The sequence below is a fragment of the Hemiscyllium ocellatum genome, chromosome 43 (assembly GCF_020745735.1).
Source record: "Hemiscyllium ocellatum isolate sHemOce1 chromosome 43, sHemOce1.pat.X.cur, whole genome shotgun sequence".
NCBI lineage: Eukaryota > Metazoa > Chordata > Chondrichthyes > Orectolobiformes > Hemiscylliidae > Hemiscyllium > Hemiscyllium ocellatum.
Window position 1 is genome coordinate 20,388,052 of NC_083443.1, and position 21,192 is coordinate 20,409,243.

The 21,192-nt window shown below is 36.0% G+C and overlaps 1 protein-coding gene across 2 annotated transcripts in view; it reads right to left on the reverse strand.

The window, feature by feature from the left end:
- Nucleotides 1–868: 868 nt before the first annotated feature.
- The window catches only part of LOC132834896 (vinculin), a 120,108-nt gene continuing 99,784 nt past the window's right edge, over nt 869–21,192 (reverse strand). The window contains exons 18-23 of one of the 2 annotated variants that reach the window (XM_060853994.1): nt 19,291–19,482; nt 18,647–18,657; nt 11,075–11,279; nt 4,747–4,950; nt 4,317–4,421; nt 869–3,469 (exon numbers count right to left, since the gene is read on the reverse strand). In XM_060853994.1, coding sequence (XP_060709977.1) covers nt 3,323–3,469; nt 4,317–4,421; nt 4,747–4,950; nt 11,075–11,279; nt 18,647–18,657; nt 19,291–19,482 — 864 coding nt within the window. In that variant the 3' untranslated portion in view covers nt 869–3,322. The remainder of the gene's footprint in view (nt 3,470–4,316; nt 4,422–4,746; nt 4,951–11,074; nt 11,280–18,646; nt 18,658–19,290; nt 19,483–21,192) is intronic. The other variant, XM_060853993.1, reaches the window with a different exon arrangement.

Sequence of the window (21,192 nt, forward strand, 5' to 3'; positions counted from 1 at the left end):
ATAGTAGCAACTCTGCATTGTTTCATGTCCCAAAGTCTGTGTTGGAGGATATTTAACTGGAGGTCCAAAGCTGAATGGCCTTAGCCAGTGTTCCACCACTGGAAAGGAACATTTCTGTCAGGTGCTTGTTGTGCAGTTTCATTGTGGCATTGAAACTTGATTTTGCCAACATACTACACCTTGGGGCATTCTTGCAGCAGTGGAGGAGGAGAGACACCATGTTAGCTGAGTCATAAGTACCTGTTGTGCAAGTGGTGGGTGGTGTCTCTATGTGTAATGGTAGTATCCAGATAAGCTTTGTTATGTGACTGGATCAGATAGTATTGTGGTCAATATGCAAATATATTGAACTAACCCTGAGTTACGTGATCCTTTAAATCTTTTACTTACAAATTCTGCATCTGATGTATTCTCTCTCTCAAAGCTGCCTGAAGGAGGAGTGGAGGCTACAAAAGCATGCAGCTTCAAATAAGCCTGTTGCACTACAAGCTGGTTGCACTATAATCCATGGCATGTGATTTTTTAACTTAAAACTGAACATGGCTATCTAAACATATTCCTAATTCTAAAACTAGATCTAATATGGGAAATCCACAGCTTCTGATAAATACGTGTCAATGTGATTTTAAGGCTTTATAGTAAAATAGTTAATCCACAAAAATATTGCTAAAATCACAATGCTTTGAATACTTGAGTGACCACGAAGAATAAGTAGCTGAAAATGTGTTGCTGGAAAAGCGCAGCAGGTCAGGCACCATCCAAGGAGCAGGAGATTCGACGTTTCAGGCATAAGCCCTTCTTCAGGAAATCGTGAATTTCCTGAAGAAGGGCTTATGCCCGAAATGTTGAATCTCCTGCTCCTTGGATAGTGCCTGACCTGCTGCGCTTTTCCAGCAACACTTTCAGCTCTGATCTCCAGCATCTGCAGACCTCACTTTCTCCACGAAGAATAAGTAGTCTTTTGCAAGAAAATGAAAACTGAACTAAGTAAGAACCATTACAATATACACCAGTACTGAAGTGTAATGGATTCTCTATTTGTATTAAGGCTATCTCTCAAAAAGATTTATCAAAGATCAAGTCTACTAGTTTATGATACGTTTTTTTAAAAACTTGAATAATAGGCATGTAGTCACTTAATTTTCACAGCTGCCAAGTGTGAAGTGCTGAAGACTAACAATAGTTCCAAGATATCTTTTGACTTTACAATTTGAACTGCTGCCTATAGCAGTAATTCACCACCACTTTCTCAAAAGGAAATTAAGAAGAAAAATGCTAGCTTTGCCAGTGGGACACTTCCCCCTAAGAAAGAACTTTAAAAAGCTCCATATGAACAAAGTATTGAAGTTACTAGCATTTATCAATAACAAACTTAACTGTGGCAAGTTTCCAAATAAATAAATTACCAGCATTTTGTACACCAATACTCTCAGCACACAAGTAATAAAAGTATAATTTAATCACACTCATGATGCTTATCAAAGCCATCTGTGGAGAGATAAAAAAGCGCCAGTCCCTTAAGAATTGTAGGCATAATAGTTTCATTTTTCATCCTTTTTATTTTCCATTCTTTTCATTTTTCTTTTTTTGAAAAATGTGTTGGCAAACTAAGGCCACAAATTGCATATGCGTGAAATTTTTATTATAGATGTAACTGCCAATTTTAATAAAAATGCAGATAATATTATTTAAAACAAGTCAAATGCCACAAAATAATTGTTTAATTATCCTCCATGTTTTCTATTTCTTCAACTCAATCTTAGATTTAAAACTAGTCTGGATAGGACATTTTGGAAAATACATTTCAATAAATACTTTTTTTTAAAAAGAGAACAATTACTGAAATCATTTAAATGCAGGGAACAGATATTGTGAAGGTTTATAACTAGTTGAATATTATAATGCTTGTCATATGGAAAAATACACATTTTGAACAATTGTACATGAGCACTCAGGGCAATACACAAAACATAGTCAAATCTGTTCATTTGGAAATGCTTGATCCTTCAGATCCCCATGGAAATTATGCACAACTGCAAAATTAAACATACTGTGAAGCAATTGTGTACATTTCAGATTAAAAGTACCCACACACTGAAATTTGAGTAAATAGTTTGATATTTCAAAAAAGGCTAAATGTATTCAAAATACTGAACAACCAATTTCCCTGGCAATGATTAACATGCATTCATTTATTTTCACAGAAACAAACCAATCTAAGTTGACTTTTTGTAGTTCATAAAAAGCATTTTAAACACTTATGCATCCAATTGTCACCTCATTAAATAACAGAATGCAAAAAGTCATTTCCTCATCATTTGACTAACAAAGCAAATTTTAAACTGTCAATCATCATACCATTTTAGATTCAGTCCAGACTTTAAACAATGTGATGTAGTTAGTAAAAACTAATAATCCCTTCAGTACTTCATTCCAATAGCTACAAGTATTCAAAACATGCTTAAACACTGCACTATATCAGAATTTCAGCAAATCAATTTTATATTCATATGTGCATTTTTCAATTGCTAGTTTTCAATATCCATCAGGCCAAATGCATATGACATAATAGACCATGTTCCATGATTAGTAGTGCATCTCTCAAACTATACCAGTCATCAAGTCATTTAACATAGTGTCTTTGGCTTAAAACTGAATTAATGATCAGGGACCTAAAGAACAGCAAATAAACAAACTTAATAAGTAACTAAGCACATACGCTGCCATAGCACAGCTTGGCCACAGCAAGCACAAAGTATCTGTGTAACAGTACTGAACACATGACGAGCTTCAGAATCAAGACAGATCAGCCATATGGCTCCCCAAAATGTGCCATACTCCATTCGAAGAAAAAAAACCTTTTAGTATATATTAAGCTGGTTATAGGTTAAAGCCACACGTTTTGTCTATTGACGGACAGCAGTTCTGTATATTTGGAAATGGCAGGACATGAACAAACAAGAGCTTCACTGTGTCTGTTTTGTTAAATGTATGATTGATTCTGTTTAACAGGGATAAATTAGGAATAGGAATCTCAGTTCTTAATGTGAGATTTCAGGAAAACAAGTGAAAATAGAGCAAGTTTCAATATGCAGCTAATCATTGCATAATTCAAATTAATATTGCATACACTAAATGAATATACTGTTAACTTTCAGAGGTTTTGTTACTAGTGAAAGCTGTAGATTAGAATTGTTAACACTAAAATATATTGCCAATTTGATTCCTCTTACTCTCCAATTAGATGAAGAACATTTGTTCTTTCATATGAAATTCTCCCTTAATGCACCAAGATGGCAAAGACAAGGAAATCCTCTCGGTTTTATTGGTACCATGGAGTTTTTCGAACCCAACGGAGGGTGAATCCTGCATCTGTTCTGATCTTAATGGAAGCTGCCTCTGCTTCTCGTACAGTTTCCTTAACAGACTGCATCAGGTTCTGAGCATTATGAACCAACATTTCCGTAGCCTGAGTATAAAAAAAAAGTGAAGTCATAAACATACATGTGTGTAACAACAATGACAGTTCACAGCTTCAGAAAATTACAAACTAATCAAAATTCTATTAGCTTCATATTAATCAATGCCATTAATAGTGAAAAATCAGCAAAAAGAATCATTCATTTTTAGATTAGATTAGATTAGATTACTTACAGTGTGGAAACAGGCCCTTCGGCCCAACAAGTCAGCACTGACCCGCCGAAGCACAACCCACCCATACCCCTACATATACCCCTTAGCTAACACTACGGGCAATTTAGCATGGCCAATTCACCTGACCCGCACATCTTTGGACATCTTGAAGCATTTTCATCAAATATAACTTTAATATGGTTAGTCTTAAATTACTTGGGTATAATAAGACACCATTTAAAACACAAATCCAATGAAATTTTTTTGTGGAACATAATGAATTAGCTACATGAGGAACTTTTAGTGAGGAAAAAGCAATTAAAGCACACTAATTTTTGATTTAAGGTGTAGACTGTAATGATTTGAGCAGAGGAATGCAGAATGTGTTCTCCATGCTGACAAACAGTGATTGTGCTGGACCAAGCTATTTGCTCCCTGCTCCAACATACTTTTTACCCTCTTACAGTATCTCAGTTTTATTCAGGGAGTGCATACTTAATGAGGTAGCAAAGATCTGACAAGAATTATCATGGCTGATGTTGGAGTCTCAAATATTAACAAGTGCTTTGTTTCAAAGCTGCAACTATATAATGTAAAATTCATTCCCATGTATTGCCTTGAAATAAACAAGCAAAGTTGGTTTGAACAAAGCTATAGTTTTTGAAATTTGATGACTGCCTCACCTGCTCAGACTCCTCTTCACTAATATTAGTGCGTCCCAACATTGTAGCTTTCACAGTAGAAAGAATTTTAAGTTGCGTACTGATAGTTGGGATGCGTTCACACACCTGTGATTGAGAGAAGCAAGCAAGCATATGAACAGCAGAGAAAATATAGGCAGTTACTCAATGCTTTCAAGTTTCTTGCCTGTTTGCTCTTGTGATGTGGATGACAACATTAAGGTTGTATTTATAATATATTCTAAGGTTACACAAGAGAAAATGAGTAAGATTTGTTTTTTTTAAAAACAGACAAAGGTTTAATTTATGCTCATGATTTGGTCACTCCCTATTTGAATTGTGAAGTGTGATTGTGTTTAAAATCACTTAGACACGACCTTACCTACAGATCAATTATTATCCAAAAACTTCTGCATCGTGCTTCAGTTCATACCTGAAGAAGGTTAGTCCTGATTCGCTTATCAGTACATTGTTTGGCAACTTCCTTTGCCAATCGTGTCACTTCGTCAGATGCCTTAGCTATGTCTTTAGCACAGTGAATGAGGGCACGTTTGTTTCCACTACCACCACGCACCAGTCGTGACATTTCTGCCATCAACAAAGCCATCCTCTTCGCAGCACCAATAATGTCATTACCCTGATGAAAGAGTCCATATTAAAAGGTAAAAATATTTTTGATACAAAAATTCACTTTTGGTATTTTTTTTTCCGTCAAAAAAGTAAGTCAATTCAAGTCGCCGAATACAGATCATATCACATGACAGGTTTAATCACAGACTGCAGCTGTTTCAGGATTCTACATTTTATATTATTTTGGAAGTCATGCATTTTAATCAAATTATAGATTATATTTGATGTCTAAACTTAGTTTTAGCCCTGTTTTTAAAACTGCCGGCAATGTTCTTAGGAAAACCAATAAAATCTTATTACAGCTCAAACATTCAAAAGTGGTATGGGTGATACCATGCATTTTCAAGTACATAGTTATTTGGTGTTAGTTTCAAACTGCTTCAAACAAAACACTTTCCAGCTTTATTTGAATGTACAAGAATTGTGAAGCACAGTAGCATCTCAACTTGCAAAAATTCATGTGCTACAAAAATTGCAGAGGCATGTTACAGCAGCCATGCCAAGAAATGGGAGTAGACCACTCAACCTCTCAAGATTATTTCAGCATTCAATGAGATTCTGATTGATGAACTCATGGTCTCAACTTCACTTTTTTTTCGCTGTCACCAAAACTCTAGACACCTGTGCAGAGCAAAAACGTGCCTCATTCAGCCTTGACTCAATATCAATTCCTCTCTGAGTAAAGAATTCCATAGAAGAAAAATTTGGAGATCAAATTTCTGAATCTCTGGCTTAAATGGGAAGTTTGACTGAAAATGATCCATTCAGCCTGAAATGTTTCCCATTAGCCAGCCAATCCTCTGTCAGCGCTAATATATTACCCCCAATCTCTCAAACTCTCACCTTGTGCAGTAACCTTACACTTCACATCTTAGTGAACACCTTTCAGGAATCTTGTGCACTACATTGCTGGTCCCCATTCATTCACCAGCCCATTACATCAAGGAACTCAAAAAAGCCAAACACAATTATCCTTTCAAAAAGCCATATCGACTCTGCTTAATTATACCTTAGTTTTAAAAAAGTAAGCTGCTACAACCGCCTGGATAATGGTTTCCAGAACTTTTCCATTAACAGAGTTTAAGCTAACTAGCCTCAAATTTCCTGATTTCTGTCAACCTCTCCTTTCTCAAATTGATTTGTTGTTTTCTAATCCGCTGGAAAATTTCCAGAATCTAGAAAATTTTGTTAGCTTATAATTTACCTAGGAGCTATGCAGCCACCATTTTGAAGGCTATAGGATATGGCCATTAGACTGGTTGTGGGTCTTTCGTCTCATTAGTTTACCAAGTGTTTTTGAAATAGTGATGATTATGTTTTCAGCTCATCCCTCACTTTTGCCCTGTTATTTTGTACCATTGAGATACTTTGTTCTTGCTTTCTACAGTGAAGACTGAATACTTACTTTTTTATGTCTAACTTTGATTTCCTAATTTCCGATTATTAATTTAGAAATGGGGACTGGGAAATGACTGATGTGGGCTTATTTAAATGCTTCAAGAAGCACTCGCTGCCTTCTGGTTCTCTTCTGCATTTTAATTTCTTGCCATTTAATTGTGTTTTTAAAATTAAGTTCCTTTTAAAATTTCCTTAAAATTATGGCAACAAATTTTAATAATAATTTACACCTTTTGTTTTTATTTGATGCAATTCTTAACTGCCTTGGCTAACCATGGATGGTTCATTCTTTTCAAAGGCTTTTTCTTTCTTGAATGGAATGTATTTTTGTTGCATTATATCATCTTATATGACTCTCACATTATCCTTCTTATTTACCATATTATCTGATAATATGTTTTCCAAGTCTATTTTAGCCAATTCTCACTTGGCAGTGGTTTATAAATGTAAGACTCTACTTTCAAACCTGCATTTCTCACTAACAAATTAAATATGCAGTTCCAACAAGTTACTATCATTTTGGCATGTCACATCCATTACTATCAAATCATTGATTATCATTTTTTCACTAGAATTTAACAGATTCAAAATAGATTGTTGTGTGTCTGATTGTATGTTCTGTATGATGAGAAACAAATGGTGCCTTTTAAACAAACAGAAAATTAAAACTAATAAAGAAGTTTCATAGAAAGAAGTGGAACATGCCCAAGAGCTCTGCAACTTAATCCAACGATCAGGTGAGCCATAAAGACAGGACAGTTGCAGATTTGATTCCCACTTTAGATGCAGATAGTTCAATTATCCAGATTCTAAGATAATTACATAATGGCCAGTCTGCATGTCTAAACATTGCCAGTGCACCCTGCAGAACAATGTCATGCATGAACATTAGTCATCTGCATTTCTCATGAGCTCTCAAATCACAGCATCCAGACTGTTTTAAGGTGTGCAGATTCCTAGCATTTGGCTAGGAATCTAGGGTCCATCAGAACTAATATAATTTTTCCCCTCATATATACAGGTTTGGGGTTGTGAAGTAAAGCCTCTCCCTTCTTAACAGTCCTTGAACAGTCCTGTTAGCCCAGGGGGAAAAAAAGAAACATGAATGGAATACAGATAAGATTCTTCTCTCAAACCCCTCCCCTCCCAGTATGGATTCTGAAATGTGTAAGAAGCCTCTCATAAAGAGATTGGGGGAAGATGGTGACATAGTAGTTATGTCACTAGAACCTAAGGTATTGGCTCAACAATTCAATACCTAAGAACGTTCCCATACAATTTATTTTGTGCCCAAAATCAGACATGCTGCACAGTAATGCCAATTCGGGAATTTTCAGGTTTGTTACTCGACACTTAACTGTTGCCCCTCTCTAATCTAAGGTGCAGAGACAAATAGCTAACAAAGTTGACTGTTGCAAGAGCTCATCATTTAAATCAGCATAGCAGCAAATCAAAACTGGAACCTTGTGGTCTTGTACTACTCACTTGGGGAAACTTGGAATGTATATTATGGAAGGATTGAACACTTTCAGAACACAACATTTCAGGCGAAGAACATAATCAACAAAATAATATTGATTTTCTCAATGTAATCAAACAATCATTTTTTAAAAGAATGACATAATTATTCAACTTGAAAACAATGATCATCTTTAAAAAAATCAAATGATGGGGATCCAGTTTAATCAGAAGTAGGTAGTCAGATTGTCACAGGTCAGACAGGGTGAGGAGTCAGGGGGTTGAGAGCTTGTCAGGTGGTTGGGCAGTATTTGGGGCGGGGAGTCAGGAAAGAGTTGGATGGATGGGAGTGAGTTAGTTGGACAGCAAGTCAATGAGTGTCGTTGGGAGCCGGAACATTGGCAGGGAGAAAAGAAAGGGTGGGGGTTGGAACCACTTACGTAGTCACCTAGCGTTTAATCTGTCTAACATTTCCTGAATGACTTATCATCGAGACATCACCAGATTTGGCCCTTTATGTAATGTCACCAGAAATTATTATATCTCTAAATGTCATGTGCTGGCAGTCAAAAATAAACTTCTTACTTATTCATATTTCCTCAAGCTTCCTTCAAAGCCCAAGTCCATTTCTTAAAAAATTTCTACACCTGATTTTTAGATCTAGGTATTTCAGTAAAACATGCCCTATCCAAACTATTGTCTGCTTTAAGAAAAGGATTCTAACTGGCTACTTGATTATCTTAAGTTTTACAAAAGTTTCTTCACTGATGATCATTGACCATGCTGAATAGGCACTCCATTGACAAGCAATATTTATCTGTTCAATGTTTCAGAAATAGTGACTATAAAATAATTTGAGAGTATCCTAGTTCCTGAGCATCTTCTCAGGAAACAAATTAATCACAAAATGAAAAACAGTTTTGTCAAAGGCAGTATTGTGACAGCTAAGGCATTTTGTTAAAAAAAGTATATGTAAACTCTGATATCAAAGTTGGAAAACTAAAGTTCACCTATTCCTTAAGACATAGCAACACACAGAGTCACTAAAAATAAAATGAGGCTTGATACTCTTCCATTTAGCGAAATATTTTGACATTTAATGATTAGAGTGCCAATTTCACTACAATGCTATTTTAGAAATTGATTGTTGAGTTATAATAATCAGTTTTGACTTCAAAGAAAAAGTCAAAATCCTTGAACTCAAATTCATTAATGTGAATTTTACAACAGGTCAGCAACCTGTTACCAAAGTTAGAAGTTATTCAAATCTTTAAACTGTGTCAAAAAGCTTTTTAAACAACACATTTTTAAGCAAAATGTTTGCAGGTAAGAAATTAGTTGAAAATAAGATCGAGCATTTTATTGCACAAACTCAAGAACTACAATAGTTAAATTAAATGAGAGACAAATTAATTATGCTATTGTAGCTATGTAAGTTGATCTAAAGCTTTTAACATTAACAATCATGCAAATGTCATTAATTCACATTAGATCAAAAAACAAAAACCTTCAGTCCATAGCACCAATTTTCTGGTTAGTAAAGCTGCAATCTACAAAAGGAAGAATGTCTGTTATTAGATATTTTTAAAAGATCAAACTTTTAGATTATATAGTTCTGCACAGTTGAAGATTCACGTTTATATCGTATTATCCTTTGAGTTTTGTAACTAAATTTAAATCATCCACTTGCATTTATCTAGCACAATAATGCAGCACATCCCAAGCTGCATTTATTTAAATTTAAGACTCAAATTACATGAGTCTTAAAGCTCCACGTTCAAAATTCCCAAACATAGAAGAATATCTATTTTATAGCTATACATGATAATACCCTGGAAGATGGCAAAACTATGACAAAACCAGGAAGCCCTACAGAGGGCCAGGACATTTCGGCCATTCTGTTCCATAACTGTCAAACAACCAATGATCTGGGAGGGGATTAGAACTTTACATGTGGACACAGTAGATCTAACCATCCTTGAGGTGAAAACTACACAAATTCTTTATAATGTTTTTCTCCCATCTGGGCAATAAAAGGGAATTTCCACAGGGTGACTGAATTTCTCTGGTCACAACAGAAGGATTCTGAGACCTTTCCTTTCCTGAGTTTCGGAGTGATGCTCAAGTATAGAAATAAAACATCCCTCTGAAGCACGTTGTTGTTCTCTAACATTTTGGTAAGGCAAATTATTAGGAAAGCAATCAAAATGAAAGCACAACGTCTTGCATCTATAAGTATCACTAGTGAAATCCCCCATGCTAGAAACGATCACTTATTTCAGAATTTGACATTATATTTCAGGCAATCTGTGCTGGCATTCCAATATTGTTGCATCTGACAGATGTGAGTTATATCGCTGTCATTTGACCACTATGTAATGGAATACTCTTGCAATTACCCTGTTGAGTTGATTTTGATAGTAAAGCAGGAATTAAGCTCCCTTTTATAATTCTTCCCAATCCTGGTTTTTTTGACCCAGACAACAACTACTGAGCCATAGATAAGTATTCATCATGGCTCAAATATGATTGGAATATATGATGATAACTGAAATTCAAACTACAGTGAAGGCCAATAAAGACATAACTTAGTTTCATGTCTGCTCCACGTAGAAAACAAATTTCTTTTGAAAACATTTTAATATTTTAGCAGCTTAAAAGCCTAATAGCTTATTAGAATGAAATGGAACTTGATAATTAAATTTCTACGCTGTCAAAGCCTTAACATTAATAATGTAAGCACAGTTGAAGTTAAGAACTCCCAGATAAATAGGATTCTTTTGGCCATGTACATGGTGCTAGATCTTTCACCTAAGGAAAATATAGCCGAAGCTATTACCAAAAAAAAGTATTACTTTCCACAGACAGTCTTCCTTTAACAATACTGCCTTTTTATGTATGTATCCATCTTAGTAATAGCTCTTAGGAGAGAACAGCACAGAAAGTAACAATAAAAATATATTTACAATCTGGAAGTCATTCAGATACTGTCATCTCTGGCTTCACAGGTGATGGAGATTATGCAATGATCAACATCCACAATGACAATTCTGGCTACACTCAGTTTGTAAGACTGCAACTACATCAAAGTCAACTCATAATTGACTGTTGACGTTGATGAGGACCTTGTGAAGCCAATCTCAATACTTCAAGAATGCAGGCAAACATTTTACTGCAGGCTCAAAACCCAACCAGAATCTGTAATAATGCAAGTCGGTCAACACTTTGAATGACTGGATGCACACGAACTGCCAGTGGGAAAAACTGAGGAGTACCTTACTAGACCATTTTCTTGCTTCTCGGTGCAAAGATTGAGCCGCAGCCAGAATTGGCTGGTTAACTGGCTGATTTGGAGGCATTAAAAGTAGCTCAGGTTCGTACTCATCTTCATTATCAGAGGGAAGAGTCAACTCAACATCATCGTCATCATCATCATCATCATCACCATCATACACATCTACATCAGCCTCAATTGCTTCACTTGCCTCATCAGTCACATCAGGCTTTAATGGTAGCGAGTATAGAGGGGAGGATGGAAAGACAGTGAAAGAGTTAGTAAGAGAGACAAAAGGAGAGAGAGAGAGAATATGAATGGAGTTCTTTTAGTAATTAGGTACCTTCTTGTTCTGTAGGGAAGGAAAGAACAAAGTGTCTATAGGAAAATCAGGAAGGGAAAAGAGATGGTCATTTTTAGCTTGTGACTTAAATTAGATCCAACTATTCAAAGCGGAATATTTCAACTAAAGGCAAAGGAAAGAGGACTTTTTTTATTCCCAGGGAATAAAAAAAAGGAATATCCACATGCCCGAGCTCAGCTTTTGACTTTTTATACAATTAAACAGCAGGATCAAGACAAAAAAACATTACTCCAGTATCTGAAGCAGAATCTATGGTATCATGCATGAAACTACACATGAATGCAAACATGTGTTCTGACAATTAATTTTGTTCCTAAAAGAATACTTGGATAATGAAGAGTGTTAAGCAAGAAATGATCATAGGCTGCATGCTGAAAAGAAAAAGGGAGCAAAGACACACAAGTTGGGTAGAGCAGGAATTGCCAAATCACCAAGAAAGAAATACATAACAAAAGGAGAGTAAAATTTTAATTAAACTGAAATGATTTTAAGGATCAAGACAAGGGGAGAAAGTTTTCACGGACTGGTGAAAAGCAACTTTAGATTCAATACAATTCAACAGTGAGAAACAGAAAGCTTGCTAAACAGGGTTTAAGTTTGACTTCTAGGCCTCTCAAACAACAAATTCTGCTCCCAACACTAAGTAACATGAAGGAGCAAGTGTTTAAAATATCAGGACCAAACAATCTGACCCCAATCTCATACTCTTAACTTTCAATGAACCTACATCACCCCACCAACAAGGCTTTCACAAAAGCAGGTGGGAGCCTAACAAAATAGAAGTCATGCTCTGTTGACCATAGTGCCAGGATTCCAACTTCAATGCATATTAACAGTGGCTGTGGAATCCCTATGGGCCAGAAATAGCAGGAACACTGAAGTTTCACAAGGTCTTCAGACTAACCTAACTTTCATTAGTCAACCTTCCCTTCTGCCTCCCCTCAGCACATCAATGTCACACTGAGGTTCTGAGAATTGCCAGATGAACCCTCCCACTCTCATTACCAAATTCCTAGATGTACCCTAACACCACAACTAATTATTTTCACCTTTCAACCAGAAATTTAGGTCAGGCTAAGTTTTTAAAAAAAAATCAACAGGAACTCTATATCCAGGGTTCATCAGATTCATTGCCTCCTTCGAACACACTCTACATCCTCTCCATTACCCCATTAATATTTGGGACCTAGAGGAGCAGTCTGATTAAAACAATGATGTCTCTTTCTCATAATAGTTCTCCAAAGAGTTTAGTAGAATGATATTTTTTAAAACTATTCACTTCAGAATACTGAACATTCAAAAATTGAATTGTATCTTTCAAGTGTAAGTGCAGAAAACATGACCAGGCATAGAAAAAGAACAAGAGGGATCAAGAACAGCTCTTATCTAAATAATCTGCAATTAATTTTCTTAAGCCAACTGAGGCTAGATTTGAAGAAAAGGATTTGCACAAAAAAAAGTCACTGTTGTACCTCTAAGTTGTATCATATCATTTCGCTCAATGCAGTTAAAGAAATGCTCAAACATTTCCTTTCCATGGTTCAGAAAAGATGAACATGCCAAACAAATACTAATCTCCAGTCAACCTTTCAATTTCAGCTGATGGCCAAGCAAAGATGTGAAATTGTTGCAAAATGATTGCAGGTTGGATATGCAGCTATGGTTACACTCACCAAACACTCAGTTCCATGATGGACAGGAAGCCTCACAGCAAACCGAACATTTCCCCCCAAGCACCTCATGACAACATATTTCAAGCAGGTAGGAATAAGTAGGCGAGTAATTGACTTGGACAAACAAAAGTACTACGGTAGTGTATTGGCACAATGGAAATTGCCACTTGTAAGCCCTTCAACAACAAACGTAGATAATGTTTTTACAGTTCATGAGAAAACTCACATTTGCTACAAGTTGCCAGAAGATTAACCTTAAATCTGGAAAGAAGAGCCATTATTCGCACATCTAAAGCTTAGGACTACCACTGTCGGGATCATCTAAGTCTATCCCTAACTGAATCAGATTTATGTCCATATTTTGAATAATGGTGTCAACAGCCAAAGCATTCACCACTCATTGAGTCAGAGTACTCCTGCACAGAGACAGCCTTTGGCCCAAACTGGTCCATGCTGACTAAATGTCCGTCCACACTAACCCCATTTCCCTGCAATTGGCCCATATCCTTCTAAAATTTTCCTATTCATGTATTTGTCCAAATGTAATTTTAAGTGCCGTTAATACGCTGGTCTCAACCACTTCCGCTGACAGTTCATTCCATATATGTACCACCCTCTGAAAAAGTACCACCCTCAGGTTCCCTTTTGTTTTTTCCCCTCTAACATTAAAGCAATGCCCTCTCATCCTCTATTCTCCAACTTTGAGAAAAAAAACTAGAGTGCATTCACCCTATCCATGCCTCTCAATCATATACACCTTTGTAAGGTCCCCGCTCAGTGTCCTGTACTCTCAAGAGAAAAGCCATAGCTTGTCTAACCTCTCCCTTTAACACAGACCATTGAGTCCTGGCAACATCCTTAGAGATTTCTTCTGCACTCTCTCCAGTTTAATAACATCCTTCCTATAATAAAGGTGACCAAAACTGAACACAATTCTCCAAGTGCGGCCTCACCAACATCTTGTACAACTGTAATACAACTTTCTAACTTGTATACTCAGTACCCTGACTGATTAAGTCCAGTGTGCCAAAAGCCTTCTTCATTGCCCTGGCCACCTGCGACTCTACTTTCAGAGACCTGTGAACATGATCCCGCTGTTCCACTGCACTCCTTAAGGCCCTATCATTCACCATGAAACGCCTATCTTGACTTGACTTTTCAAAGTGTAAGACATCACTGTTACAACATGGGGTAAACCCCCTCTGTTAATTTTAAACCAGCACCACAAAAGATTTATCCCATGTGGTAATCTGTGAAAATTCGAGAGGCCAAGAATTATTTAAAGTAAAAATTAACTTAATTTTTTACTTGAAAGTCTAATAGCGAATAATTAACTCACAACAATTTACAAAACTGCCTTCTAATATTGCTTCTACTTTCCCTTCTACAATACTAGTCCAATAAAACACCCAATTAAGCTTTACTAAAATTTAAATTTCAAAACTAGGCAGCTGTCGAATCTTCCCTTTGTATCTTTATCTGTATATTTTTTTTTCTGGGCAAACTCCTCTCAACAGGTACCTCTCAGGAGTTCTTACTAGCAGCCTACATCTGTTGATCTTCTGGCAGTTCTCACTCAACTGTTCAAGTTTTCTCAGTCTTTTACCCTCAAAGCGTCAGATTGCATCATTGACTTTTAATATTGTCATTACACCAAATTCAAATTTGTTTGGAGTTTGTTTTTTTTGAGGAGAGGTGCAATTTAAACTCATTGGCCCAAGTCGAATTTGTTTTTGTCTCCAGGCAAACCAGCTAATCTTGCTGCTGGACCAAAAAGGTTACATTGTATCTGGTTCAGAACACTTGGTGCTGTCAGGTCATTCTGCTAGCTTTTAAACTTTCTTTAAAAAGGTACAGTATACCCATATCTTGCCAACACTCTCACCTATCTATATTAAACTCCATTTGCCATTTCTCGGCCCACTTCCCCACTAATCAAGGTCCTGCTGCAATTTCTGATAACCTTCCCCATTGTCCACAAAACTACCAGCAAACTTGCTTAACATGCCTTGAATATTCTCATCCAAATCAATGATACAGATAAGAAACAACAATGGGCTCAGCACTGACCCAAGGCATTTCACTAATCACAGACCTCCAATCCAACAAGCATCCTTCCATTCTTATCTGCTGCTTCCTACCATCAAGATAATTTTGTATCCAATTTGCCAGCTCACCCTGCATTCTACACGATCTAACCTTCCAGAGCAGCCAACCATGTGGAATCTTATCAATGGCCTTACTGAAATCCATTAAGACTACATCTACTGTCCTGCCATCGTCAACCTTCCTGGTCACTCCATTGATATTTTCTAATTTTCAGAGATGTTATTATACCCCTCTGGTGCAAACGGGATTTGAACACTGGCCTCTTGGTCCAAAAGTATGAACACTACCACCATGCCACTAAAGCCCTTGGCATTCACGTCATATTATGAGTTGTTTGTTCTCCATTCTCCTTATAAGAAATCGTTTCGGATTGTTGTTCATCTCGCAAGGCCTAAGGCATGACAAACAGTTGCTCAACTCCAGGACACTTTTGAATTGCCCAAGAGGAGAGGATTGGAGTAGGACGGTGATTGGAAAAGTCTGATGAAAACATTTTCAGAAGTCTAAAGAAAAGTTTAATACTACATCAAATTAGAACTTAGGCTCATCCAAGTGCTTCAGAGTTAAGCACCTGCCAATTTTAATAACCCCTAATTAAATTTTGTATTTGTTTTGGAGTATGAATTATGTATCCATAGGAAGATAGCATATCATTCAGCTATTCGACTGTTCACCTCTACTTTAAATGTATAGATGAGCTATCAGGTGATTAAAATTTGTCAATTTCTTTTTATTATTCATTTATGTGAGTTTTGTTGACTGGGTCAGTATTTATTGCCTACTCCTAGCTGCCCATGAGAAGCCAGTAAATGAGCCACTTTCTCAAACTGCCACAGTCCATTTGATGTTAGTAACCCCAAGTGCTATTTGAATGCAAGTATTGTCTATCTCTGTATGAATAATTCTTATATTTTAGAAATTATTAACATTAGATTCCAAGTAACTTTGCACAAAACTATCTTGGACTGCAATTGTGATTTTCATGAAATTATTTTAACATTTAAATCCATACCCTGAAGTTCATTGACTCAATTTCTGGTTCAATATTGGCACCTTGCAGTTTATTACATTAACTATAACTCAACATTGGAACTTTTTTGGCTGGAAAGGATTGTGCACAAAATCTTTCCTCATCCTATTTACTCCGAGCAAAATGACAGAAACTGAAAGATAACCTACCTGGCAGGGTAATATTCACTCTTTGAAAAAAGACACCTTTCATTTAAAGATCAGTTAGAAAAGAAGAGAAATATTATAATTTTCAGGGATGCCACACACTTCAGATCATCAGAAATTTTAGTTATTTATGGCATTAATCTGTCATTACCCACCCAATCTACTCCCACATTATAAAATAGGCCTTCTCAATTCAAAAAACTAAAATCTTTTCTGACAAAACCCTTTCTTCCCTCCCAAGGATTTAGGAGGGAATAACATTAAGTAACAGGTAGACACAAAAGGCACATCACTTATGAATAATGCTTCCATTGGACAAATTAGTTTTTCCTGCATTGTTAAAAACTAGTCACCTACTCACATGATCAGGCTGGACAACGTACAATATTCAAAATTACATTAGGTGAGATGTCTGGACCTTGTCTGTTCCTGCACAATTCGCCAAATTAAAGCATTTCATAATCTCGATTGAAGTTGCATTTTCTGAAGGTTCATTAATTATTCTACTTTTGGAAATGCCATCACTTCAGGTTACACGAAGGAAAGATGTGGATTGCTTGAGAATGTTATCTATTGTAACCTCAATTTCCAACTGTTTCTGGAAAAATTTGAGATTTCAGATTATTCCTTGAAAATATAAGAACACATGGCTGCAAATGTGTACAGCATGACTCCACATGAAGGAACAAATTACATAACATAACATTTTCTAGCGATAGTGCTTGATGGATTAAAGTTCGATCAGGAGATGACCCCCAATTCTTTGATTAACTTATTAGGTATTTTACATTTGAATGACAGCATTTTCCAGAGTGCAGCAATCTGTCATTACTAGAATGGTTTGTCCTTCCTGAGTCTGTCCTTTTGTCTTTTGAGTGGAATTTGAACTCGCATTTTACTAATTTACAAATGCAACCACTGAGCCAGAGCTACCATGTAAAAACACAATGAATATACTACAAAACTCAAGATGAACAATGATGAAAACTGGGAAAACATTTGACTAGATAAATAAAAAGGACACAAAGATAACAGGAAGGAGACAGAAACTTCCACTAGCAGATATAGAATGGTCAACATTTTCTGTGACACAGCTTCTATAATGAAATTTCATTTCATTCAGTAATTTATCTTGGGACTTACAAAGGAAGCATTTACAAGAACTTACAAAAATCAATATGGCACAGTTCTTGTCAACTGAGCTCTACTGTACATGTGGAAATAATACCCACAATTCAACATATATTTTACTGAATAAAGAGACAACTATATGCAAAATGAATTCGTTAAGAATAGCATAAATGCCATGTAGATGAGCCTTCAACTGATACTGACACTAGCATCGCAGTTTTCCATGATAAAAATGTGAATACCCAGGTCAAAACCTTGCAGGAAATATAAATTCAATTATGAAACAGAATTCAACTTTGTGGATAGATAAGAACAGAGAGCAGCTTCAATTTCCATGTTTGTTTGAAAAAAAAGCTTCACAAGAGAAGCAGGGACATATGGTAAATATTTCTTTACTATCAAAAGTTTAAATTATTTTTCAAACAACTACAGCAAGTGTCAGACATTATATCTCATTACAACTCCAGTGAAAAACTAACTATAATTAAATAACAATATCCTAGAAGCCATTTATAACCAGTGAGCAGAAGCACTCAAGAAATTAAGGTGTCACTACAACTAGATTATCAAGTTGCAGCTGGTTGGGAAAATTCCTGTATGGATGGTGTTATGCTGATCTATATGGTGGAACTGGAGAAGCACAACTGTCAACAGCTATTTTATGGTTCAACGCAACTGCGAATATTCCTTTGAAGGTTGGAAAGAAGTGAAATTCATACGTTCATCCAGGTTCCAACCCAACATGTTGGCAATGTATGGAAATATTATAATTGGGTGATCGCCAAATGACACCAATGTCCATAGATGTCCACCCTCAAACTCAGAAAATTACTGAAATATTTTCAAATGGAAAAAATGTTCATATTGGTGGGCCACAGAAAGAATTAACAAGTGATTTGTTTAGTTAAGTGCTATTTTGTGGTCCATGGCCTTATTTTAGAGATCAGACAACTATTGCATCATCTCTCCAAATAAATGCCCTAAAATAAGCTCAAGCCAATTATATCATTAAGTTAATCAAGATATTTTGAAAATACAATTTGCAATTTAGTTTTCCCACCAACTGACTGCTGCTAAATACTACTAAAAGACTTTTCTTGGCTTATCATTGCATTTCTACTTGATAATCAGCTGTGTCATTCTAGTTTCCAAGGTGAACAATTCAAGCAAGATGAGCCAAACAAGTTGCTTTCATCTTTAATGTCATGGCCTCACTAAGTTTGAAAAAAAGTATTCCAAATAACTACAGTTTTAAGATCACAGGAAGCATGGATGTATACTTTAGCCTTGCTGAGATCATGCATTGTCTTAATGGATCACTCAAAATTTGTTTCATAATCTTCAAAGGAGATTGTTGTTTTCACTCAGAGAAACTGCATCTCCCAACTTTGAATTAATGTGTTCATACTATTGTTCAAAATATGAATTGAGCGCTGTAATTTCAGTGTTCAATCATGTTTTTAACATTTTCTATAAATGGTAAACCATGACCTGTCAAATTTTTCAAAAGTTACAAAGCAGCTTTGTTTGAATAAGATTCTGACGATATTATATCCATCATTCCAGGAGAATTATAAATTAGTCATGCATTTTTGATCAAGAAAGAAAGAAAGGGAACACTTATTGCAAATTGCAGTAACTTCAATTTCAAACAGCTAGCAATTGAAAATGAGAATTACAATACATAAACAAGTAATAAATATGAATATTTGAACTCTCAAAACAGGCTTCGATTATCTCTTGGACATCCTTATGCCAGTCAACCTTTACCTTGCTAGACCACTTTCTGGCTTCATCATGCAACTGCCTAGCAGACTCCATCATAGGCTGATTGACTACTTCTCCAGCTTTCATTTCAGGGAATTCTTCATCTTTTTCCTCAGGGGGAGGTGGTCTTGGTGGAGGAACTTGACCCTCAGGAAGTGGTGGTTTGGGAGGAGCAGGTTCATCATTCAGCTGTAAACAAAGTAATGAAGTCATCATATATGAAAGTTTTCCAGAAAGAAACATTTAGTACACTGCTTCTACTCTTCAATTATGTACAATTCAACGAAAGTGATATGTTAGAAATGTACAAGATAATTAGACATCTCGTGCTGAAATTTCACAATTTGTCCTGTAAGAACCATGTCTATTTATTTTGTATTTTACAGTCTTTGAAGACACAAGGACAAAGGACAGAGATTTGCAAGGCTGCATACTTCACAGCAAGCAAATTAATACAGATTGAGAATTCTGCTTTTTGCAACTATAGGTTCCTATAAAGATCAGGAACCAAGATTGCTTCTAAACTAACTGCATAGGTTGGACTAGAAACGAAGTTACAAAAACAGAGATACAGAGACCCACAGAGAAAAAGACAAAAGTATCTGTTGTTGCCCCCAGCACAAGCTGTGCGCTCTATAGTTTAAAAAAAACCTCAGTTCAAAGTTGAAGGAAACCAGTTAACCGTCCTGCAGGATTTCTGTGAGCTGTGACGTCTGAATTAATAAATTAGAGATGGTTTCCAGTTGAATCAAATCACTCTTGTTATGGACCAGAGCAAACCGCCTCAAAACACATCAAGGAGATAGCTTAGACCCTAACTTTTATCTTATTTGGATTCAGGTGCTGTATTCCTTGTGATATGTTTGGTCAAACTAGGCTTTAAACAAAACTCCCTTTATTCTTATGCCACATTAAAATACAAACATAAAAAGAATTGACCTATCTTAAATTATTTCAAACATGCTGAACAAATAATATTATTATTTAACTACTGCTCATCAACTGTATTAATACAGCAGCATCCCATAAAAACATCCTTGGCAAAGTTCAAAAGATTTCCCTCACTTGATGCAATTTCTTCCAGTTCATCCCAAAGGAAAAACAATCAAACTAGCAGAAGGAGAACTCAGAGCTTCTCTGCTGCAGTAAAAGCTTACCTAGCAGCTTCAACACCAAAACCCCCAACTTCAATCACTCTAAGTCAAAACTAAAACCCTGTGCAACCCTGACTTGACCCATTCATGCTTCTTTTGTCTAATATTTTTAAAAACCCAAAGATATTTATTCTGCTTTCCATGGACCAAACACCTCGCCACCAGATTAACATCCCTCTTCAAGAAAAACAGGACATACAAATCTCTTACAGACACATATCTTCACACTCTATACTTCTTACAAACCAGTGAAAGCTTTCAGAGAAAGACAACCTGAACACAAGTCAGTGCAAGGAACATCTAGACATTGGAATTAGGATCAGAGTTTCCAGTCTTTTTCTACTTCTGCCAACGATCTATTTTCCCTGCATTCTCTGTCTTTGTGCGTGTAAGGGGGTTTTAGAAGAGGATTAGCATTTTAGCTATCGTTTTATATCAATAGTTTAAACCATACAGGCCTAAAATTACTTAAAAGTAATTCTTGTGTGGTATTGAAACTTGATTAAAGTTAGTTATTAGCCTTCATCTGAAAATCAGATAAATAGGGGTACCATGTGTACCTTAAAAATAGAATAACAACTCCATTAAAAACAGGGCACTACCAGTGAGTCATAACAGTCCCTACTTTATATTTTCATTTTATCAGATTTGTGCATATTTATTGCTATATTCTGAAGTCATTTTATTCCAATACAATGAAAATCTCAACACTCCATTAAATAATTGTCATTTAACAAACCAATAC